Source organism: Dipodomys ordii, unplaced genomic scaffold (assembly GCF_000151885.1).
Source record: "Dipodomys ordii isolate 6190 unplaced genomic scaffold, Dord_2.0 Scaffold183, whole genome shotgun sequence".
NCBI classification, from domain to species: Eukaryota; Metazoa; Chordata; class Mammalia; order Rodentia; family Heteromyidae; genus Dipodomys; species Dipodomys ordii.
The window spans coordinates 1640277-1666026 of NW_012267399.1; the positions used below are offsets into that span (position 1 = coordinate 1640277).

Here is a 25750-nt window from a genome sequence, read left to right on the forward strand (position 1 = left end):
AGGAGAAACCCTAGGGCTCCTTGGCACAGGCCGAAATTTTCTTTCTTTCTTTTTTTTTTTTTATTGTGAAAATACCGTACAGAGGGGTTACAATTACATGGGCAAGATAATGAGTACATTTCTTATCAAGCATTGTTGCCCCCTCCTTTGTTTCCCTTCCCATCTCTTCCCTTCCCCGCCCCCCCCAAAAGTTGTAAAGTTCGTTTTCGACATAACTTGTACATCTATAGAGACCCAGAAAACAACAAATCAAAGAAAGGTTGGACAAATAGGATTGCATGAAGTTGTAGAGCTTCTGCAGGGCAAAGGACATAACTAGCAAGATCAACAGAAAGCCCATGGATTGGGAGATCTTCACTAGCCATACAATGGACAAGGGACTCATCTAAAATATACCTGGAACTCAAAAAATGAAATCCCCCAACAACAAATCCTCATTGTTTTTAAAAGAGAAGTTTGGTGATACTGGTTCTGTCTTTTTAATTTTGTTTGTCTGGATGATGCAATGTTCGGCTTTTAACTATTTGCCTAATGCCACAAAATTCTCATTTATATTTATTTATTCAGTTTTTCTAAAATTAATTTTTACAATTAGAGCTTAATTCATTAAACTATTCTCCAAGATAACCATTTCTAGCAAAAATCACTTTCACCTCTGTACATCACCTTTACAATAAAAAAATGGTTGGGAAACGAGAAGTGAGGGACACAGATTTAACCATTACCACTCTGAAAAAAGAATCACTTTCAAAGACTCCCCTCTACTGAAAATCAATTGGTTAAAAAATGGAAATATGTTTATTATTTATTTTTATAGTGCTGTAAATTGAACCCGAAGCCTTATAGATGCTAGATAAGTGCTCTGCCCCCTGAGTTATCCTCCCAGACCTTTGGTTTGAATTTTAATTTTGAGAAAGCATCTTTTTGCACATGCTGGCTTCCAGCTCACCGTCACTACTTGCATTTCTGGACTTTATTCTATTAATTTAGGGACAGAAATTCATACTTTAAATAGTGTCATCATTCAACTTGAAATTTTATAGTTATCCTACTTTGTGATTACTTTTCTAAATTGTTTTGTCTCTTTTCCAGTGTAAAATTTTGAATCAGCTTGATGCTGTCTTTAGAATATCCTGGTAGGCTTTATTTTCACATTTACTTTTATGTATTTATGTATATATTTAGGTATTTATGTATGTATGTTTGTATTTATTTTCATGGCACTGGATCCAACTCAAGCTTTGTGCATTCTAGGCAAGTGCTCTTCTACTGATCTCTACCTTCACCTTACTTCCATAATTTTGATTTGCATTGGGTTAAATCTGTGGATCAATTTTATAAGAATTATCATCTTATCACTATTTCATTTTCCATTCTATCAATGTGATATTATGGTATTTTAGATTTTCTCCTTTACAGTTAAAATCCTATAGCTTTAAAAGGTGTATAGCACGCTATTTTGATACGTATACAGTAAAATGATTACAACATTTGAGCAAATTAACCTATTACCTTTCATGATTTTTTAAGGTGGTTAGAGCCCCTAAATACTATTCTCTTAGCAAATATTGAATTTATAATACATTATTAACAATAGACCTCATCTTGTACAGTATCAGTATCCTTGCAGTATTTTATGAACTTTAATATAGAGGGCTTATATATTTTGGTTAAATTTTTCTTGAAGTATCTTATTTTATACCAATGGAAGTGGAATTACTAAAAATTTACTTTTATAGTTTTTTCAATTAGTATGTATTAAGACAATTAATTTTGTTATTGATCTTGCATTTTATAATTTTGCTTACTCTTCTGTTGATTTTTCAGCTTTTTTTTTTTTTTTTTGATTTTTGGTCATAGGGCTTGAACTCTGGGCCTGGGCACTGTCTCTCAGCTCTTCAGCTCAATGCTAGTTCTCTACCACTTAAGCCACAGCGCCACTTCCAGTTGTCTTGTGGTTTATTGGAGATAAGAGTCTCATGGACTTCCCTGCCCAGGCTGGCTTTGAACCGTGATCCTCAGATCTCAGCCTCCTGAGTAGCTAGGATTACAGGTGTAAGCCACTGGCTTGATTTTTCAGTTTTTTAATTTCTTAAAATTTTGAAGTTTTTTTTGTTGTTGTTGTTAGTTAAGGGTCTTGAACTCTGGACCTGGTTGCTGTCCCTGAGGTCATCTGCTCAAGGCTAGCATTCTTAATACTTGAGCCACAGTGCCACTTCTGGTTTTCTGGTGGTTATTTGGAGACAAGAATCTCATGGACTTTCCTTCCCCGGGCTGGCTTTGAACAGAGATCCTCAGAAATCAGCCTCCTGAGTAGCTAGGATTACAGGCATAAGCTTCTGGCACCTGGCAATTATTAAGTTTTTTAATTACTTAAGATTTAAGATGAAGCCAAAATAATTCTGTATTTGCATCTTGTGTATATGTTTTCTTTTATTTTGTTTATTGCACTGTCTAGGAAATTCAGTAAAATATTGAACAGAAGTGGTGAGAGTAGGTATTCTTAAATAGAAAACAAGGTGCTTTTTACTATTGTCAGATTTTTCCCTTCCATTCAAGTTTGCTGAAAATTGTTCTTGTTTTTGTTGTTGTTGTTGTTGGTGGTGGTAGTGTGTGTGTGTGTGTGTGTGTGTGTGTGTGTATGCTTGTGCCCCTATGGAATTTATTTTGTCATTTCATTGATTTCTTGTTCTCTATGTTTTATTTGTGTTTTCTATTTGAGCAAGATGCTGTAGTAGAATTTTCAAAGGCTCCTAAAACTCTAACCATTATTACACACCCATTCTCTGCTGAAGATATTTTCAATATCATGAATGTGTTTTATATTTATTTGAATGTTTCTTCTATGTTTATTTTTTCTCTTTCTTCTCATTTTATGGAGAATAATATTGGTAGATTTTTTTTCAAATGTAAAACCAACCTTGAATTCTTCAATGAAATCCCATTTGGTTATGTATTATTTTATATGTTGTTGCAGCATATCTAGTGTATTTACACTTGGTTTTAATAAGTTATAAATCAAGTTGTATATTGCTAAATATATAACTAAATATATATATATTGAGAAAATAATTGTTCTGTTCTCAGAATTTATAGTTTCACCCATTTGAAAAAAGAAAAATGCATGTGTGGATATATCACAATGAAATACCTTTATACAATTAATATATATATAAGATATATGTATATACACATATACACCCATATGTATACTAATAAAATCTATTACAAGTCTTATTTAAATATAAATTTAAAAGGACAACATATGTAATTTTAATATATGTCATAACAAACAAACTTGATGGTGGGGAAAGTGGGAGGACAAAAGGAAGAAAAGGAATGATCTCTATAGCAAAGTATGGGAAGATTTGCATTTAAATTCTAAAAAACGACCGAAAGAAAGCTGAAAAATAAAAATGAAAATTCTTGATCTTGGAATTAGGCCAATCTAGTTTCAGTTTAGCTGAATTGGACAAGTTATGTCCCCATGCACCAGTCCCATTATCCCCATGTGTCCCTGGAAGGCAGGTGGTTAGGCTTGAACAGTAGATCTGGACAAGAAAGGTAAAGACATGTATTTCTGAAAAAGCTCCTTGTCCATGTGAGAATTACTGGATTAAATACTTTCTAAATCTTTTTCATGGTTGAAAATCTGATTGTATGATTTTTATAAGATTAGTAACTGTGGAGGATAAAGACCTTTTTTGCAGTTTTGGTCTTGTCATTCTTGGGCTCAGCAACCTTGCAGTGAACTTCTCTCTGGCCTACATTCATGTTTAAAATGAAGATAGTGAGATAATGTTTTCTGAAACCATTCTAATTTTTAAACTCCATGATTCTTCAGTGAGCTATTTTTTGTATTATACATATGTATGTTAAGCATGGCAAAGAAATTAGTGGCAGGAGATAATTATGCCTATATCTTTACATGCATGTTTTCAGCAGCCTTAAGAATCATGGAGAGTATAAAGTAGGCCTGCATTGAATTTCTAATTTTCAATGGGAAATGGTCACTCAGTTTTGTGCATAATTTTCAATGTTAGCATTGTGCTTTCTGATAACTTGTAATATAAAATTCTGGGAGTTCTGTATGGTTTTCCGGGATATGGCTGTTCTTTATTATTTGCAGTCTGTTGTAAGAAATCTTCAAGGGATCTAAGGCATTAGAGCACCACATTTTTAACTAGCTGGGGCATAATACATGATTTGAGTTCCCAATATTTTCTAACACTAAGGTTTGTTTATTAAAGAAACCCCATGCTGTGATTGAATCAGTCTAATAGAAGCCAAGTTTGAACTTGAACATTCAAATGTATGCCTATATATCTTGGGCATATATCATACATAATGATGTGGGGTCTAGACATCTTTCTGTGTTTGTTTATGTCTATTATGGATTCCCCTCATTATCCATGCTGTTTGAGGGAGACCCCATGGATTCAGCTAGTTTATTGCATACATTCTGTATTTTAAGACTAACTTCTATCTTGGAAGATTATTTTCCCACTTTCCAGGTTTATAGTAATGATTAAGGAGAAATAAAATTTTAGGGAATGGTGACATGTTGGAGAGTAGATAACCCTAGTCTGTTAAGCTGTGTTTCAAATATACTCTTTGTTTTAAATATTATTTTTACCAAAATTCTTTGACAGATTTTAATTACATCATCTGTCTTCATGTTTTTAATTTCTTATTATTATCTTGGAATTTAGTATATGTAGGTTAAGACTTTAGATTTTTAGTTACTACTAAGTTTTATGTATCTGTATTATCTTGAGAATTCTAATTAAAGCTGAATATCTAAACCTGTGACTTGGAATTTATATATAAGAACAGAAATTTAACTTTATGAGCAGCCTTCATATTTTTATTGTTAAAAAGGTTTTCCTTTTAACAAACATTTTATAAAATTAAATGTCACTCAACAACTCCCTATTTTAAAGAAATTCCTACATTAAAAGAAACTATCACTCATGTTCTGTGTGATTTATAAAGTCATTTTTGTCAAATAAAATAAGGAACTCAAATAGCTGTCAGAATTTTCAATCAATATTGAAAGAGGATGAATTTTCATAAAAATTTTAGCATTATGGATATTTTGAGGGGGTGATATAACATTTACTGTAAATATTCATCATGTTCTTAAAATCTAGAGAAATTCAGTGGTTAGGTGCTTTTGTGCCCGTTTAATGCTGGTAGGAACAAAAGAAACTTTGAAAACTGTAGCATAAACATAATTGAACTACCTATTTAAAAGAGAAATTGGAATAGATGTTTTCCAGGGGAGAGCATGCTTTCTGTGTAAAAGGGGCTAGTGTAACAAGAAGTCATCTATTCTTGATTTCTTTAGACAGCTAGAGCTTTGTGCCTTGTCTAGTTTCTGTGTTTTAAGAGCTTGTTCTGTGTAGCAGAAATAATACAATAAATGGGTTTAACCACATTTGTCTCAGCTAGACAGTCTGCTTTGTCAGAGATTGCTGGTACAACATAAACAAATTATGTGTTTGTAGTGCTTTTCAATGAAAGCCTATCTAACAGAGCTGAGATTGTGTTTCAGCAGCTGTAGATTTAATCTCCTACCTGTCAGTTAAAACAGGCATTTCCTGAGCCTGATAAGGACTGGTTGTAGGGAATGGAAGTAGTCACAGCTGGACAAAGATCTATTGTTATTGGCTGATCATTTTATGTAGATTCAACCCTCTATTCTACCATGGAAACTACAGACATAGTACAGTATTAAAGGAGCTACCAAGGACTTTTTAAAATTGTCAAATACAGTTAAATATAATTAAAACTGGGCTTTGTGTCATTCATTTTTGGGATTTTTCATGTAGATATTTTTAGTCCTCACTTTCAATCATCATGAACCTTTGTGGTTGTGATAATAGGGCTGTGGAAAATGTCAAAAGTTGTGAATTACACATTTAGGAATTTAAATTATGTCAAAAATTACTTCAAAAATTACATCATTGGTTTGATGTTTTGTTATGAGTACTGTGAGTTCTAAATATTCTGGAAGAGACCTAATGTTAAACATTACTCCTATAACATCCAAGTATACATGTCCACATTTTCCTCCTGTATCCCAGTTTTCATAAATATACAGTCATCACTATAGATATTGGAATACTGGTGTGTAGATGATAATTGAAATCAGAATTAAATAACTTCAGTCAAATCAATATATTTTCTTATATATATTTTCCTTTTGTATATGTATTGGGAGGGGTGAGAATAGGAAAGCACAATTCCCTTATCTCTTTGTTTCATGTTCCTACCCATAAAACTGTAAGGCTAAAGTGACCTGTCTCAAAATCAGACTTAATTTGGAGAAAATAGCCTATCTTTATGTTTTGTTTACATAGTATTGCACTGAATACCACCTCAATTAATTTAAAATATTAAAAATTAAAATATAAAATAAAACAAAAGAAACTTTGAATTTCTTAGATTTTTTTTTTTTTTTGTCGGCCATGGGGCTTGAACTCTGGGCCTGGGCGCTGTCCCTCAGCTCTTCAGCTCAAGGCGAGCGCTCTACCACTTGAGCTACAGCACCACTTCCGGTTTTCTGGTGGTTTATTGGAGATAGGAGTCTCACGGTCTCTCCTGCCCGGGCAGGCTTTGAACCGCATTCCTCAGATCTCAGCCTCCTGAGTAGCTAGGATTACAGGTGTGAGCCAACAGCGCCCGGCCAATTTCTTAGATTTTTTTAGTTAAACAGTGAAAGGTCACTTGTGAGTCCTTTAAGAAAACATGGTGAAGTCTATGTCAGAAATATACATTTTAGGGGCTGGGAAGGTGGCTCAGTGGTAGAGTGCCTGACATGTATGAGGCTCAGTGGTAGAGGCCTTGGGTTCGATTCCTCAGTACCACATAAGCAGAAAAAGCCAGAAATGGCGCTGTGGCTCAAGTGGTAGAGTGCTAGTCTTGAGCTGAAGAGCTGTGGAACAGCACCCAGGCCCAGAGTTCAGGCTCCATGACCGACAAAAAAAATATATATATAAAATATAAAATAAAACACTATTAAGAAAAAAATGAAAAAAAACAAATATACATAGAAGCTTCCATCAATAAATTCATTTTCCACTGTGATTTCTGATTACTTCTTCTCTTTTTTCATTTCTCTTTGTTATTGAATTTCTACTTATTTTAAGCTGATCAGATTATTCAATTATTGGTTGAATTAAGTTATTGCTAATCACTATTAAACAGTGCTATTGTCCTGTTTAATAACAGAATATCTTGATAAATTCTAATTTCATTTGGCAAATATGAAATCAGTGTAAATTACTAAAAAAGGAAAGCTAAGAGAAGCTTAATTTAACTAGTATTTGGCTGGTTTGTACTACATTTTTCCTTTTTAATGATCTTTACTATTAACTTTAACCACAGAAGCATTGTAGATAGGTTGGATTATTTAAAATACCATTATATATTGTACAGAAAGATTGTCTTAAGAATCTGCATGTTAACTTTGTCAGTTATGTTTGAGCTGAGTGCCAGTGGCTCACACCTGTAATCCTAGCTACTAAGGAGGCTAAGATCTGAGGATTGCAGTGAAACTTATCTCCAATAAACCACTCAGAAAACTGCAAGTGGTACTGTGACTCATGTGATAGAGCACTTGCGTTGACCTGAAGAGCTGAGGGACAGAACCCAGGCCCAGAGTTCAAGCCCAACGACTGCCAAAAAAAAAATGGTTGGAGAAAAGTGTGACAGTTCTATAGTCATCAACCATATTCTTCTCTATAGACATCAAGGAGTGTATGTGTTTGAAAGGAATGTGCTTCTGCCGCCTATTGAAGCAATGGGAAAATCATATTTTTGTCAGTCATTGATCAGTCAATCACATACTTACACTTTGCTTGGCATATTTGAAGATACTGCGCCAGGAGCATTATTACAATTCTGCGAGATGTTTCCCGCTTGAGAAAATTTCCACATTGTCAGACAATTGAAGTGGTTTCAAAGCTAGTCTTGCCTCTCCTTACTGTACTAGAGTCATTTTCTCTAAGTCTCAATACTAGTACTTTCTCTTAAAACCCTGTAGTGACTTGCCATAACACTTGGGAAAAGATCCAAATGTTGGTGGTGCTTCATCTTGCCCCCCAAAAACTGAGCTATACCTGACTTTCAGTCTTTTCCCAAGTCATTCTCTCTGCTCATCCTGTCTGTCCTTACTAGCCCTGGCACCCAAGGCATTGCTGTCTTAGGCATGCACATGTCTCCTACCTGATTGTTTTTCCTTTTCTTTTTTCTTTTGAATTGCTTCTCTATCAGCAAATCTCTGGTAACATTTTATCAGTTCTTTAATTCTGCACTTCATGAACTTCCCAAAGAAGGCTTCCCTATCCAAACTAGTTCTTTCTACTCCTGGCATACTTTCTGTCTGCCCTCTACTTCTCTTAGTCTTTCTTCATATCACTTGTTATCAGCTAGCCTTTATTATATTTATTTATTTATTTTCTTACACATGTATATATACATACATGTGTATACACACAAATATATTCATACATATATATATGTCCACCCACATATCTATATATATCCCTTTGTGGGTTATCTGTTTCTGTATGTATAGTCAATAATAATATCTGTTGCTACTAAAGAATCTAGAATGGTATCAATTATTAAATATTTGTGTAATGAATGAGTTAATATATCTACATAAGAGACCTATACAACACAGTATATGTAATGCAAATTTTGACAGAGGAAAGGAAATTCATGTTAGAGAAACTTACAGTGGAGGTGAATTGGTGCGGAACCTTGACAAGTTAGCTAGGTTTGGGAAGGCAATAAATGGGTAGAGCATTCTGTATGGCAAGTGAGAAAACTGTGTGAACAGACTCAAACTATTTAAAGCAAAAGCAGAAAGATTATGCTCCAACATGACAGGAGTGCATACCATTAACATTTGGCTGAAAATAGTAGCATATGTTAAAGACTGAAAACCCTGAAGGCTATTTTACTTAGGGCTATATAATCATTGTTGACCCTCTTTCTCAATATCCTTTTTTTTAAAAAAGTTAAGATCACTTCTCTGTCCTTTCTCCCCAGTCACACAGACAAGCCCTTTCTCTCATGTTAGGGTGGATTCCCAGCAGTCAATATTTAAGACATTTATTCATGCTCTTTACACAAGCCTTCTTAACTTGAAAAGCCTTCTGGTCTCCATGATAGCTTATTCTTTACTGTTTTTCAATAAGTTGTATTATTATTTTAGAAAATTGTATCCCTTCATCTTCTGGTGAGAATGTTTTATCATTGCTGTCAGTAAGGATTATAATTGATGATGAGGAAATTAGTAAAGAAGCTTAGAGAAATCTCTTTGAGTTATTCTAAATATGGAAGAATTGCAACAGATGAAACAGGAGTGGCTAAGTCATTAAAACATTTTGAAATAAATGAAGAAAATCAATTTTATATGTTCTTAACAACTAGGGAATTTCAAAGTTAGACTATGGCATAGCCAAAAGAAAAGCCATCACTATGATGGCATACGTTTGGAACAGATTTATATTCAGATTGCCTCAATTTGAGGCTGGTAAATGATGACAGGAATGTGACTGGATTCAACAGACTTAACAATAATTAGAATTGTTGTAGCTTAGTTTTTAAAAAGATAGAATAAAAGTTTTGAATGAATTTATATAATGTTTGTGGAGACCTACTCTACACAAAGATTTCTACTGAGCCTTGGGGGAAAAACAAAGTCCTTGCCTTTAAGTTGCTTGCACATAATTTTAACAAGACCTGAAGTTTAAAATGTAAACCTGCATTTATGGATGAGAAATTTAATAATTGAACTCTGGTCATTGCTAACAGAATAAGCTTGTATAAAATACTTCAGGGGTAAAAACCAGATTGCCTTCATTACAGGTCAAAAGTTTATGAAAGGTTTATATCTGGATTTGGTTGTTACAAAGAATGGAATGCCACATACTTCACAAATGTTACATGTTTATATGGCATTTATACAAAATTTGAAAAAAATTAATTTTCATCCTGGCAAAACACTTTGATCATTGTGTATTTAATGAGGTTTCCATTTAAGAACAACAATCATTAGTCTCTAATATGTTACATACCTCTCTGGAAATAAGACAAGGTCGAATAGAAACATTCATCTTCACTAGTCTTTGGAAATATCCAAAATAATTGACTAGCTCAGTCTTCTGAGATGGCCTGGTGACCACTAACTGTGACTATTTGCATAATAGTCAACTCTTCACTTCTGTAGTGATAACTGTTTGTATCTGATTAAAATTAAGACTGTTTTAGTTCTCTTGACTTTTCCAGAAGTTGCAAAAATTGAGATTTGCTGTTCTGCTTTAACCAAACAAATGCACACATGGGGATAACAATATGCTGAGTTTATGCAGATTTTACAGCACGAATCTGAATAAAATACCCACTAATAGATCCTTAAGGAGTAATAAACACACATGAATTTTCCTTAGTTGCACTTTAAAGTGATTTTAACATACTACTAGACCTTAACAATAATATTTAATTGACAAGATTATGCATTTGTATGGATTGAAAAGGTGGTAGATATCTAATTCCAAATGAATCATAAATTTTACTTTTGCATAACATGTTTTATTAATTTCTTTATGGCCAGGATATTCTATTTCCCTCCTGGTGAGAGTTTCTTAAAACATAGTAAGAAAATTTAAACACATTTAATTAACATTTTTCATCCTTTTTATAAAGTAACCTGATTTATGTCCTCATAAATACTCTCAATTTTTTTGTGGGATATGGACCACAGAAATATTGTGGAAAAATACCTAATGACTTTTTTGGCTATGATTTTTCATTTTCAAGCAAATCTTTTTCTGTTGACCATATTCCAAAGTAAGCTGCCAAACTGGATGATATATACTAGTTTGTCAGTGAAAACAACCTAGCAGTACTACCTGATGAAGTAAAGCTAGAGATATATTTATTTTCTAGTTCCTAGCAAGTAACAAACATATAACAATAAATGCACAATAAATGGCTTTTACAGAGTTAACATTGGCATTGGTGTCCTGCATGGAACGTATTTCTCAGAGGTCTAAGAGGTCAATACATATGTGTCAAGATCTCCATGTCATGGAATAAGGGACAAATAAGTAAAAGATGGCAGGAAATAAGATTATGTTGGTGTAATCTGTGTTGTTTTCTTTGAAAATCTAGTGTTCAAACTGAACATGTACACATGAATGGAAGATAAAATAGGAAGGCCAAAGTAATGATGATTGACTGCGGATGATCCTGGTGGATCAAGGAGATGTCTGGCGATTTTATTAACATGCTAATTGAGCAAGTGTATAACATCACATGGAGCATACACAAAGTAATGTCCTAGCATCTCTCTATGGAAATATACCTAAAGAAGATTTTTAAAACATGAGTATTACCCCTCATCATGCTCTTACTCGCAAAGAGAATTTCTTTCCTGCGAGAGAGCTAGAAAGTGCTAGACTGTGAAGTAGATTTTGAAAAACTATCTTAATAACTCACCCAGAAAATAGCTTTATTTTGTTTGCATGCTTTATTCCTGGTAGTGGGAGTAGGGACAGAATGAAGCCAGTGGCAAGGTGTTTCAAAAGAAGGCTTATTCCAGTTACCCTGTCTACTAAGGAAGCAGAATAAAAGGAGTTAATGCTTTGTGAAAACTCCAAGCCAAAAATTCATGTGACCCAATCTCAACTAATGAAAGGCTGGATGCAGGGTTATGTATTTTTCATCCTAGTGATATGGGAAGTGTAAGCAAGAGGATGGTGGTCTAGGTATAAATGTTAGACTTTATTCAAAAAATTAAAGCAAAAAGGGCTGGAGGCTTGGCTCAAGGTATAAAGCACCTGCCTGTTAAGGGCAAGGCCCTGAGTTCAAACCTCAGTATTATTTAAAAAAAAAACTAAGAGGGACAAAAGATATATCCTTTTCCATTTCTCCTGTAAATATTTCAGATATTGTTAAACATATTTAATAGCCTAGTGAAGAACTATTTTCCTTCTTTAAAGTAACCTTTTATTATGATGTAATAGCTCTTCATTTCTCACTAAAGCAAATGACTTTGAAATACTAGAGTATGAATTTTCAAAAGAATGTTTAAACTATAGAATTTAAGTTTGTTTTACTTCTCCAGGGGTCATCTTGGCCATGTAGTGTGAATCTTAAAGAATGCTGTAATAGTACACAAAATTTCTGAAGATATTCATTATATTAAAAACAAGTCGTTAATAATGGTAACATACTAGTGCCTCTGAGAAAAGAAAGAAGCAGGGAGGAGACAGAGGAGAGGGTTGAGAACACAAGAGAATGGAGGGGGAAAGCAAGGAGTAGAGACATAGAAACAGAAATAAGTAAAGAATGTTTTCCAGGTGTAGTTATATTAGTTATATACTGTATATACATCAGGTAGTGGTGAGAAATGTCTGGGAATATTTCTAGGAAATATGTGTCCTAAATTTGCTTCATAGAATTTCAGTTTGATAATTTTCTGCTTGGTGTTAACTAGATTTGCAAGAAGTAGTATTTGCTATACTTTGTTCGGTAATAGCAGCTAGAGATATGCTAATTGTTACAACTATAAACCAAAGTTATATCAAGATGTATTTCAAAAACATTCTTAAGTTTTCTTTTGGAACAAGAACATTACAGTTCTGTGTCTTCTGCAGTTGTATTAATAAAATTATCCTATGGAAGCTGGACACTGGTGGCTGACACTTATAATCTTGATGCTAAGATCTTCATAGTTTGAAGCTAGCCCAGATGGGCAAGTTCACAATACATTTATCTTCAAATAACCACCAGAAAACTGGAAGTGAAAGAAAAGAAGCTTGAAGTAGAGCCACTGGCTCAAGTGGTAGTATGCTAACCCTTAAGCATAAAAAGCTAATGCAGAGTGTTCAGACCCTAAGTTTAAACTCCACTATTGGTACAGCACACACAAAATACCCTGTGGGAGCCTGTAATAAGAGCAGTTCTTAGATCCTTAATATTTAGCTCTCAACCACTGATCACTTCTTCCAAAATGACTTCTATGTTCTTGTCTTTAAGACACAGGCAATGGGGCAGGTACCAGCCATTCAGGATACTCAATTTACTTAGCAAGAAATAATTTGTGAGTTAAAATAACTAGCGAGTAACCAAGAATTCAGTATATGATTTAAGATTCTTCTGTATCCTTCAGGCTATGGTCAAGCAAGAGTCAGTTTCCTGACTACTAGATTATGCTTTGTAAAGAAGAAAGGAGCAGTCATACCCGTTAGACTGATTTAACAATAAAAAGAATGAAACTAAGAATTTCTGTTCAGAAATTGATTTGTGTTGTCTAGAGACCTTTTCCTCTCTAACTTTCTAAAATTAACTGAGGTCCATGTACTGTGGTTAGGCATGCATTTTTTGGTAGAAGAAGACACTTCCCTGACCTTGAAAGATTATCATACAAGGCTTTTGGGTCTTTTATTGCTTGTATTCCAATTGCCTCAGCTTTTATAATGATAATATTATATAGCACTTTTTTTAGTAAAAATATAGATATTCATGTCTTAAAGAATATTTCTTTGGAAAATGGTTTCTAAGGTGCAGCCTACAAGTTTGTTTTACATGTGACCACCTAGTTAATTAAATTCATTAAGGTATTACGTTGATTGTCTTTAAGTAGTTGTATAAAGAGGTTCCAACTCAAAGTAACAGTTTGTGAGTACAGTGCATCCTCACTGATGTCACCTCTTCCATTTGTCTTTACGGGGGAGAGAGGTTGCTTCCATCAAAATGCTGTCATTATTAATAAGGGACCTGTCAAATTATAAAGTTTACTCAGATTTTCTTTCCTTTCTCTTTCCTGTGGTTGTTAACTTGATTTCTTCTTCTTATACCTTATTTAATTGATTTAATGAAATGTACATAAAGCAAAAAGAACGGCTATTAAAGAAATGCACCCCCTTCCCCTGTTTCTGTCTGCACTACATATCCCAACATCCAATTACAATCTCTTTCTCCCTCCCTCCATCTTTCTTTTGTCTCTCTTTATTTCCTGTCATGGTGTACACATATCTGATGCATTTCATCCAGTATATGGAAGATTTCTCCACTTAAGCCACACAAGAAATGATTTTCTAGAAATAAAGCATTACATTTCTCACTTGATTGTTGTCTTTCACTCAGTTAAAGGACATTAATATGCACACGATTTTCTGTACAAATACTGCCTATCACTAAAAGAAGTTAAATAATCTTCATGAAAGAGAAAATGAGCCCCCCTGAGTGCCACTCTGTTTGCATATTAGCATGTAGCCAGGTCTCTGCCAAGTTGCTCTCTGACTGACTGCTGCAGATGCTCTTTCTCAAGTATTCTGAGTCACATCTTTAGTGCAAGTCTTCAGGGACAAACAATAGCACCTGTTCCTCACAAGATATCAGGCTAGTTAGCCCATTCATGTATCTTTAATGAAGCTCTGGGGCAGATGGCAAAAAATGGCATCATCAACAACTTAGCACAGAGAAAACAAAGGCGATAAGTGTTGATGCAACAATGCTGTTTTATGAATTGGAAGAGACAGAACTGAAGTGTTTCCCACCCATCTGCTGCTGTCTTGATGCTCTAAAAGATGCAAAGAGCACCCTCAATTAAATTTCTAGGCATGTAGCTATCAGATCATGAACGTATTCCTCACCTCTCCAAAAGTGAAACTCTTTGGTCGAGGATTGTGGAAATCTAGAATAAATGGACAGTTGTGCCTTGGAGATAGGATTCCTTTCACGATGCACTAAGCTTTGCCCACAGTGATGTTCCTGTTTTCTCATTAGTCATTCAATACCCAGCCAATTAGTGTTTACTTACAAAGCAATAAAAATAATACAACTTCCATGCTGAGATATATTTTGGCCACATCATTTTTCTTTGTACTAATAAAATCAGGTTGTCTTTTTTTTTATAAGACAATTAAAGAATGTGCTTAGGGAAAGTTCCAATTTCAAGAAAAAATAGATGGATGCTATTTGAAATTTTGATAACTTCTTGAGAAAGACATGTGGAGACTGGTTACTCTTTGATGGAGTGAGAAGAATTCCATTTTTTTAAATTCTTTAGTAAAATCTTTCTGAGAGTTGCTGTTTTCCTAGTATATTAACAATGGGAACTATGATGATGGGAAGTAGGGATAGGGAAGGTAGGACCATCCACAGAACAGCGGGTAGCTTTTGTATTTTCAAAAGTTTATATCTGCTCTGATGATTGGTATGCATTACAATGATCTTTTCTAAAAAATAATTTCCATAAGAGGAATGTATGTGGATGCTACCTCTTGCTATTCATTTCTGTCTCACATTGGACTAATAAACTTCTAGCACATACAATAAATGAACCATGAAAAAGGAGTAGTTACTATCAGGCTTTATACTCAGAGGTCATTGAAATATATTGGTTAGCTTTCTGCAGAAAATGGGAGTTTGGTTGGTTCTTGATTATTTTTTAAGATATAGTAGGTTTAGCACATGGGAGAATCTGAATAAGATCAATATTTGGGTTGCTATATTGCAAAATATTGTAATATTTTGCAAGATGTTATCACGGTTAAGATGGGTTAAAGGTTCAGGTGACCTCACTGCATTGCTACAAATACATGTAAATCTACAATTTTATTGATAAAAGTATGTCAGTGATTGCTATCACAAAGAGTGACTTTCCTTATCTCACTTTGATCTGTTTAGCTCACACTTGTAATCCTAGCTACTTAGGAGGCTGAGATTTGAGGACTGAAGTTTGAAGCCAGCCCAGGCAGGAAAGCCCATGAGGCTTTTATATCCAATTAACTACCTAAAAGCTGAAAGTAGAGTTGAAACTCAAAGTGGTACAGTGTTAGCCTCCAGCCAAAAATCTCAGGGACTGTACCTAGGCCCTGAGTTCAAACCCCAGGACCAGCATTCCCGCCTCCCCCCATAAAAAGTATGCACATGGACATTGATTTAAAATAACCCAAAACACTTTGATCCTGATCTGGACTGGGAACTGAAACCTAGCACTTTTTAATGGACAGTTATTTAACTCTTATAACTTTGTCTTTCTCGTTGATTAAGTAAGTACCTCATGGGGTTTTCAGGATTGAGATACAGCATGTAATTACTTTTCCAGTACTAAATGTATAGGAAACACTAAAAAATATTAACTATAGGGCTGGGAAGGTGGCTCAGTGGTAGAGCACTTGCCTTGCATGCATGAGGCCCTGGGTTCGATTCCTCAGCACCACATAAGCAAAAAGAAGCTCAAATGGTAGAGCACTAGCCTTGAGCTGAAGAGCTGAGGGACAGTGCCCAGGCCCAGAGTACAGGCCCCATGACTGGACCCCCCCCAAAAATATTAACTATAGTGGTTATTATTATTATTACTGTTGTTATCAGCCTCATTTCTACTGCTTCCATAAGGAAAACTAAAAGGGAGCTTATCATCACCTGTGCTCAGCCTAGATTTTAAGAATTTGCTGGATGGATCTTCTAGCTAGATTTTAATAAAGGGTATTCTGAAATTTTACACCATAATTCTATTTAAAATAAGATATAATTCGAACTAAATGACCAATGATAATGAATATACTATAATAAATAATTGGAATTACTGACAGTAAACATTGAGAACAAGAATGCTCTGGATAAAAGAACATTAGAAAGCATTTATAGTATCCAAATTCCAGAACTGCATCCAAAAATATACCTCTGATATGCAAAATTGCTTTCAACTGCAAACTTCCAGGTTTTCTCTGCTAAATTGATTTCTTCCTTTCCTATCACTGATTTCCCTTTTCTCTTGCTGAAGTCCCAGTGATGCAGTGGAAAAGCATTGGGTATGGTGAGTGATAGTTCTGGACTGTAGCTCCAAGTCTGTCATAGTGCAATTTAGCCTTATGTATATCTTCTATCTCTTCTATCCATCTCTTTTCTATTGGGAAATTATGAGGTTTGGACTTAACAATTCTCAAAATGTGGTTGCTGGACCAGCAGGATCAACTTCATTTAGGAACTTGTTAAAAATGTCCACACTCCAGCTCTGATTGGAGGATTCAAGTGTGTGAAAATGGGGCCACTTAAGAGACCCTCTAGTTTTTCCTAGTTACACTAAAGTTTTAAGATTACTGCTTTAGATCAAATTTCTACCTAAAATTTTAGTTGTTAGACCCCATCTCGAGTTTTTCATTGAGTAGATATGGTATGGAGCTTGAAATTTTGCTTTTTTAAAACAGTTCTTGGGCTGGGAATGTGGCTTAGTGGCAGAGTGCTTGCCTAGCGTGCATGAAGCCCTGGGTTTGATTCCTCAGTACCATATAAACAAAGAAAGCTGGAAATGGCTCTGTGGCTCAAGTGGTAGAATGTTAGTCCTGGGCAAAAGAAGCTCAAGGATAGTGCCCAGGCCCTGAGTTCGAGCCCCAGGACTGGGGGGGAAAAACAGTTCTCATAGTTGTTTTGAAAACAAGTCAGATCATCACTCAACTTTATGATTCTATACTCTCTTGCTTTCACAATGTCTTCTTTCCTTTTTTAATTGTGTCTTTCAATTTATTGAAACAGTATCTGGAGCTTAACATGTTGGCTCAGGACATGTTGGCAGCCAGGACAAAACCAGATACAAACAAAAGGACTGAGGGTGTGGCTCAAGTGATAGAGCTCTTGCTCAGCATGCCTAAAGCTCTGAGTTCAATACGCAGTACTGCCAAAAGAAAAAAAAATGTCTCTGGATAATAATAACCAAAGTTGTTGGCATAGTTTGCCTTATAGAATATTACAGAGAGAAAGGAACTTCCCAATTCTTACAGTACATGTTAATATGGAACACATAATTTTTTGTCATTACAAATGACTAAAGCTCCTAACTACTTGAGAGGATAGAACTACATCGGGAGGGGGGCTGGGAAGGTGGCTCAGTGGCAGAGTGCTTGCCTTGGATGCCTGAGGCCCTGAGTTCGATTCCTCAAAACCACATAAGCAAAAAAGAAAAAAGCCAGAAGTGGCGCTGTGGCTCAAGTGGTAGAGCACTAGCCTTGAGCTGAAGAGCTGAGGGACAGCGCCCAGGCCCAGAGTTCAGGCCCCACGACCGGACCCTTTCCTCCCCCACCCTCCACAAAAAAAAAAAAAAAAAAAAGAACTACATCGGGAGGGTCTTCATTTACAGCCAGTCAAATGGAAAAATTCACAAGACTCCTTGAAAACCCATCGCGGGGCATAATGATGCACACCAGTCATCCCAAACTACATGGAAGGCTGAGAACTGGAGGATCTCAGTTCTAGGCTAGCCTGTATAGAAAAGTCCACATGATTCCATCTCCATGGTCAGAGGCTGGACTAAGTGGCAGGCTCCTGTTATCCTAGCAATGAAGGGAAGCCTAAGTAGGCAGATCAGGGATATGAAGCACATGTCTAGGTTAGAGACATGACCCTATCCTAAGGTAATCAGCAAAAATAAGGTTGGAGGCAAGGCTCATGGTGGAGAACTACAGCTTAGCAAACATGATCTCCTGCCTTCAAACCCTGGCACCCCAACAAAACCAAAAAAACCCAATCCTAGCAATTTTCTTAGTTATATACATACAAATGGACACTTACAAAGGAGACAATTTTGGACAGCCAGCCAGATGCAAGAATTAAGGTCTGGTTCCTAGTTGCCATTTGCCTCTTTTGTTTTCTTACCAGCTGAAGAGCTTTAGTGACCACTGTAAAACTAAATTTGTTTCATTAAATGCTGTCTAATATGTAACACTAAACACCCTGAGTTACTTCTTCAAATGATCTTTGTAAGCTCTCTCTTCTTTTTCATGGTTTTCTAGAAACTTGGGATGAGATAATGCTCTGGGAGGCATGGTTGTCTGCTAGGAACATGACCAGCCTCCGCTTGCCAAACTGGATTGTTTAGTTGGTTCATGTTTTCTCTCTTGGCTTGAAGTATGGCTAAGACTTACTGGGTGTGCTTATCAGTAATTTGATCATTTTCAAATACTGAATATGCAAACTACACACAAAAAAGTAACATTACATTACTATTATGTCAGTCACTATATCATAAGCTTTACTTGTCTTGTGTATTTGTTTCTCACAATAACCAGGTGAAGATCACCTTATATCTTCTCTCTCAGGCTTAATATCCCAGTTTCTCTGGCTACTTCTAAAGATCCCTAGCAGAGTTTAACACTTTAGCAAATAATGGTTGGATGAAATATAGAAAGAATAAATAAATATGATGCCCAGACTTTTTGTGCCCCTTGCTAAGGCATTAGGCAGCCATAATGTGTTCTAGGTACATATTGGGACTAGACTTCTAGAGGAACATAAAAGCATTTCCTGCACTGTGCTCTCACTCTGAACCCTGGTCAACCACAAAGAATGGCATTTTGTTTTATGGCTTAGAACAGTGCTCTCATCTTTGACATTTTAGGTTTGTATCTGCTCACAACAAGCTGGAGTTGATCAGCAAACCCATTGCTTTTCTCCAAGGTTAAAGGCAAGACCTGGGCACTAGGGGATCAGCTCCAATTTAAGCAGAATAAGTCTGTACTCTGAGGCACAAAACTTAGGCTTACCTCAGCTAAAATGGAAGAAATAGCTGCTCAAAGCTAGTTTCTTTCACGCCCCACTGGCAAGGTAGTAATTGCACAAAGACCTTTTTATTATAAGTTGATTTTTCCTGAGAAATGAATTCAGAAAAATACTTTAAAGTGTTTATTTTTTGCTTGCCCTTTATTAACCCACATCTTAGGGTTTTCCCTAGAGAAAAACGGTTGGTAAGTGAAACCTCTCAGAAGCATTTCTGCATGGTGTCCCCCACTGGGGAGAGAACAGGGACAGGACAGGGCAAGTTGGTGCTATTTGTACAGGGTCATCAGCTAGGATATGGAATTTTGCCTAAAGAGGAGATTTAGGAATTTAGACAGGGGAAGGGATTGGGGTTGATACAGTTTCTGGTAAATGTTTATATCTTAAATAGATTAGTATGCAGCCCTTTTAATACCTGTAACAAGCCCAAAGATCCTGTGTGAATGAGAATCACCTCTTCTGGTGCATCTTTGTTTTGTATTTTACATGAGAAAAGTCTTGTAGTTTACACTATAAAATTGTGTCCTCTGAGCCAGGACAAAGCTTTGTGTCATGCTCTCCTAGAATCAAGGCAAGCATGCACATAGTAAGGAAGGGAGCTAAGGAATTAAAATGTAATTTCCACAAGCATAATTCTGTCGTAGCTCTTATTTTCTTTATATGGAATACAAATACTGATATAGAGTGAAGATTTTCTATTTTGCATTTTTGTGCTCTTTGATACATTTATTGAGGTCAAATGAAATTTGATATAGTAGGATTTATTATGAAATGCTCTCTGAATACAACTCCATAATTACCTTGCTACATGGTAGTACATAAAACTGTAAAACTGCTTAGCCAGACAAGCAATTTATATGTTACATCGAGGTGTGTATGGCAAAGAATATTAGTTTAATTGGGAACCACGATGTGGTAGCCTTAAATCTGAAGAGCTATATGTTTAATATAATGCAGCGAGGCTTTGGAATAAGATATCTAAAAGGGGAAGATACAGCCTTTGGAATACATAACAATTAGATATTATTTTCTGTCCAAGGGTACTGAATGCTATTTTAAAAATAAAGCATAGAATGCAAAATGGGTGAAAGGGCAAAGCTCTCAATATTGTAGGAAAAGAAGCAAATTTATTTCCTATAGCTCTGTGCTTAAAAGAAAGAAAATAAAAAGAAAATAAATCAAGAAAAAAACAAAGCCACAAACTACTGTCCACTGGAAGTAGAGACAAGGCCAAGTTAAGTAAAGTTATATCCCTGGTAGGTTAATAACCTCTGAAAAAAGAGATCTGGTAGACTTTGTCTGAGTTTTTTCAGCTTGCAAATCTGGAATGAGGTTAGAGGTGGGTACCTAGACATCACTAGGAGTGAAAAAAAACAAATGCTTCTTGGCACACATTTGCTCTCTGTCTGACCATAGGCTCTCTTCTGTTTAGCAGGTTCAGGGTCACATGCCTCCGCTCATGATCCCAATTTTTCCACATGACCAGCGGACCTTGGCAGCAGCTGCTGCCGCCCAACAGGGATTCCTCTTCCCCCCTGGAATAACATACAAACCAGGTAAGTAGAGAAAGCCAGAGATTTTACATTCTTTTGGCAATGTTCAGATCCACATGTTTCTGCTTAGCAGTCACAACAAACATAGGAACATGCAAGGGGGACTGCAGATTTTTTAAAAAGTCATGGAAGCTTCTCTTAAAGTAAATTAGAATTGAGAAGAGCAAGAATCGGAATAAACGTACTGGTTGCTAACACTTTTAGTTTCTGTTCTTCTTGAGATTGCTCCGAATTCACAGATAAAATTTCCTAGAAAATGTTGGTCAGCTTTCTCTCAGAACTTTACAATGAATAATTGTCTCTAGTTAAAGATTTTTTTCTAACTCCCACAAGCCTTTGTCCTCTGGGAAGCTGGTCACATCCAATATAAAATATGTTATTGCTATTTTTTTCTGTCAGATTTCCCTTAGAAAAAACGTTTTGGGCTGATTTAATTAGTTTACAACTAATAGGTAGATTTAAAAAAAACGAAGTCTGAATAATGAAGTATTTAGTAATATTTTTCATTCATCTTTGAACCTCAAAAACAGGTCACATAACCTTGCAATGAAATATGATTTAGCAAATGTTATGATTTTTCTTTATTCCTGTGAGTTTGCTGGACTCCTGGGGAATTCAATTAGGGACATAATGGTTTGAAGCTTCTTTCAGAGCCTCCTTGTAAACAGGGCTTTAAATGTTTAAAGATAGGTTGCCAAAGGAATCCAGTGTAAGAAGATAGTCAAGTAAATAGAAGTCAACCTTAATTTCATTTGTGCATTCTTTGTAAGTGACCTCAGCTCAGAAGTAGTGACCTTGTTCCACTCATTAATAATTTTTGTGTCAAGTTCTTTTTACCACATTAACCTGACTATATTAACTACCAAGTCTGAATGTAACAGATCTAAGTATAGTGATTTCTTTGTATATGTGACATAAAATGAGCAAAAACATTTTAGTATGTTTTGAGCAATAAAGATAAATAATTTCACTAAAATTCTAAAGCAGTTTACTAAAAAACACAGAAACAAACAGTTTTATGTCCATTTTAATTGCTTGCTACCATGTATGCTCTTTTGCATTTCGTAGAGGACTCTCTTCCTTGCAAGAAGATGATGTCTGTGACAAAACTTAAATGATTCAAGGAATAGAGGTGTTAACGGATTAGCTAATTTAAGGGCTGATTGATATTCAAATACAAATGAATCAAAGCTAATACACTTTGAGCATCTCTAATTTGAACATCCAGAATGCTCTCATATCTAAAATGTTTAGGTGAAAAAGTGCAAAATCTTTTCTTCTGACATTTTTTAAATTAAAACTTTCAAAATCCTTTCTTCTAACTTTTTTTTGAAATACATAATTCTACATAATAATAGCTGTGGTCACCCTACTGAGCAATAGACCACCAGAGCTTTTTTTTTCCACCTGTGACTTAGTATCTATAGCTTGAACTTTCCCCATCCCGTTTTCTTCATCCTTTCCTCAGTCTCTGGTAACCACGAGTCTACCTACAACTTCTGTAAGAACAACATTTTTATTCAGATTGCAAAGATGAGTGAGATCATGAAGTACATATCTTCCTTTTGCCTCACATGATGATTGCTAGTTCCATGTATGTTGTTACAAATGATAGACTTTCCTGTCTGTCTTATGGCTAGTGTTCCATTGTCTACATGTGTCTCCCACATGTCCTTTATCCATTCATCAGGTGGTGAATGCTTAGATTCTGCCAACTTTATTTCAGCAATGTTGTTATCAAGGCATAAATTGTTCATATCCTGGGGTTAGATTTTAACCCAGGTACTTAATTCTTTTAGTTACTATTATAACTAGAATTTCTTTATTAGTTTTCTTTGGGGTTGTTTTATAGCCTGTATAGAAAAATGCAACTTTTCTAATACCCTGTAAGTTTACTATTTTTTTTATCTCTACTGTCTTTCTCATAGACTTTTAGGGATATTTTTCTATGAATCAGCCTATTTTCTCTTTAAACAGAAATAATTTTACCCATTTTCCAGTTTAAATTCATTTCATATCTTTTTCTTGTCTATTAACACTGACTAGAATTTCCAGTACAACACTGAATAGAAGAAGTAAAAGTAATAACCACTGTCTCATTCTTTAGTTTAGGAAGAAAAGTTTTAGGCTTACACCAACCGAATTAGCTGAGTCTTAACACTTGGTGATGCTGAAAATTTTTTCTCCTATTCATATTGGATTTTGAAAATGACTTTTTTTGCATCATTTGAAGTGATCCTGTGTTTTTTGTTCTGTTAATTAAATGTATTGTATTGATTTGATTATGTTGAACCACCTTGGTATTCCTAGGATAATTGCTACTTTGTTATGGTGAATAATACTTCTAATATGCTATTGGATTTAATTTGGTAATGTTTCGCTGAGGATTTTACACATATTTACAAGAGGTATTAGTCTTTAATTTTCTTTTGCTATGATGTATTTCTCTGGAATCAAGGTTTTCTTGGCCTCAGAGAACATATTTATTTATTTATTTTGGAAAAGTTTGAGAAAGATTGATATTATTTCTTCTTTAAGCATCTTGTGGAATTCATAGTGAAGCAATGTGGATCAGGGCTTTTCTTTGTTAGAAAGATTATTATTACTCATTCAATTTCTTTACTTGCTATAAGTTGTTGAGATTTCCTATTTCAGCTTGAGTCAGTTGGTTAATTTGTGTGTTCCAAGAAATTTTTATCTTTCTTCTAAGTTATTTAATTGTTTGGTGTACAATCATTATGATTGTCCCTGTTGCTTCTTTTATTGTTTACTATTTTTCTGCCAAGATACATACCATATGTATATGAACAATTTTCATAACTCTAAGATCTAGATTGAAGTAAGTGGTCTTATCTCTATTATTAAGTTAAAAGAAGACACTAAAATATTAAATCAATGTATTATGACATATGATTCATAACAGAATTATATCTACCTGTATATGTATAAATTAAAAACTTAAATATTAAATTAGCTTATTAGGAATTCACATCTAGAAAATAGTGGAGGTGCAGTTAAGACCTAAATTCTGTGATTTGGTACTTTCAACTTGAGAATATGGTCTATGTGTGATCTTAAGAAAATTTAACTTTTATAAGAGAAAAATATAATTTTTATGTGTTAGGATATCTAAATAATAAAGCCAGCCATTTCTGTCTTCCCAAGTGTTTCAAAGCAGAGATATGTAACCACTCTATGAATATTTATATCTACTTGGAACCAAAGAATTTTGTAACTCTTTCATTAGCATGTTCAGTTTTCAATGAGAATGCTGAGATTCTAAAGGAAGTTTTGTGTTTACCAGTGTAAATTCACTTAACTTTATGAATTTAAGAATTATTTTAATGGTGTTTTCGCTTGAATATGGAGGCTATGTAATTTATGAGCTTGTAATTTAAGGCTTGAAGGTTTTCTTGAGATTTCAGTACTGAAGATTGAACTCACAGACTTGCACTGCCAAGTAGGTGCTCTACTACTTGAGCCATACTTTTAGCTCTTTTGTGCTTTTTTTTTTGTTTTGGTCAGTCGTGGGGCTTGAACTCTGGGCCTGGGCACTGTCTCTCAACACTTCAGCTCAAGGCGAGCGCTCTCCCACTTGAGCCATTGCACCACTTCCAGTGTTCTGAGTGGTTTTTTGGAGATAAGAGTCTTACTGAATTTCCTGCCTGGGCTGGCTTTGAACTGTGATCCTCAGATCTCAGCCTCCTGAGTAGCTAGGACTACAAGCATGAGCCACCGATACCCAGCTTTTGTGCTGTTTTCATTTGAGGAACTATCTTGAGTTTTATGTCCAGGCCACTTGGACCATGATCCTCCCACTTGTGCTTCTCTATGTTGCCAGGGATGACAGATACATGCCATTCTACCCAGACATTGTTGTTTCATCTCTAGCTGGGCTAGCAGGTGCAAGCCATAATGCTCAGCAATTGGTTGAGACTCTCAAACTTCTTTTTTCCCTAGGTTTGGCTTTTAAACCCTATTCTTTTGATCTCAGGCTCTCAAGTACCTGGCATTAAGGGCTTGAGCTACTGTACCTAGCCAAGACCTACCTGAGCTTTGAGTTCAGATGATCTTAGAAAAAAATTGAGGGTCAAGAATATTTTCATCATTGATATTTTTAGATGATTAGGGAAGAAAAAATCAGGAAAAATAAGAGTATGATGATCTCAGTAATCTATACTATAATCCTTTCAAAATTTTTGTTCTCAGAACAAATTGAAGATTTCATTTTAGTTTTTTAGTCCAAAGTCCTAATTTTTGCTACAGTGTAAAGATAAATCCAGACTTATTACATTCACATTTTTGGACAGTCACTACAGAATTTGGAGTCCTGACTCCTACTTGTGTGTGTGTGTGTGTGTGTGTGTGTGTGTTTCCTTTTCTTCTCCTCCTCCCAAAGACTCTAAATGACTCCTATAATATATTAGCATCCAAAGTTAGTATCTCAGGATCTATGACTCTCCCAGTCATACTTGTTCTTTTGAAGAATGCAAGTTAATTAGAAAGACTTTTACCAAGTCAATTTTTTTTGTTCTTTTAAAAAAGTGGAATTTATGTCTAAACTATGCCAATTAGGAGTATTCTTGCAGAAGACAGCATGAGTCTTGGTTGAAGTTTCA

At 35.1% G+C, this 25750-nt stretch overlaps 1 protein-coding gene across 1 annotated transcript in view; it reads left to right on the forward strand.

Moving 5' to 3' along the window:
• Sox6 (SRY (sex determining region Y)-box 6) overlaps nucleotides 1–25750 on the forward strand; it is a 371334-nt gene that overhangs the window by 233546 nt on the left and 112038 nt on the right. Inside the window, exon 7 of the mRNA XM_013034148.1 lies at nucleotides 21014–21134. Coding sequence (XP_012889602.1) covers nucleotides 21014–21134 — 121 coding nt within the window. The remainder of the gene's footprint in view (nucleotides 1–21013; nucleotides 21135–25750) is intronic.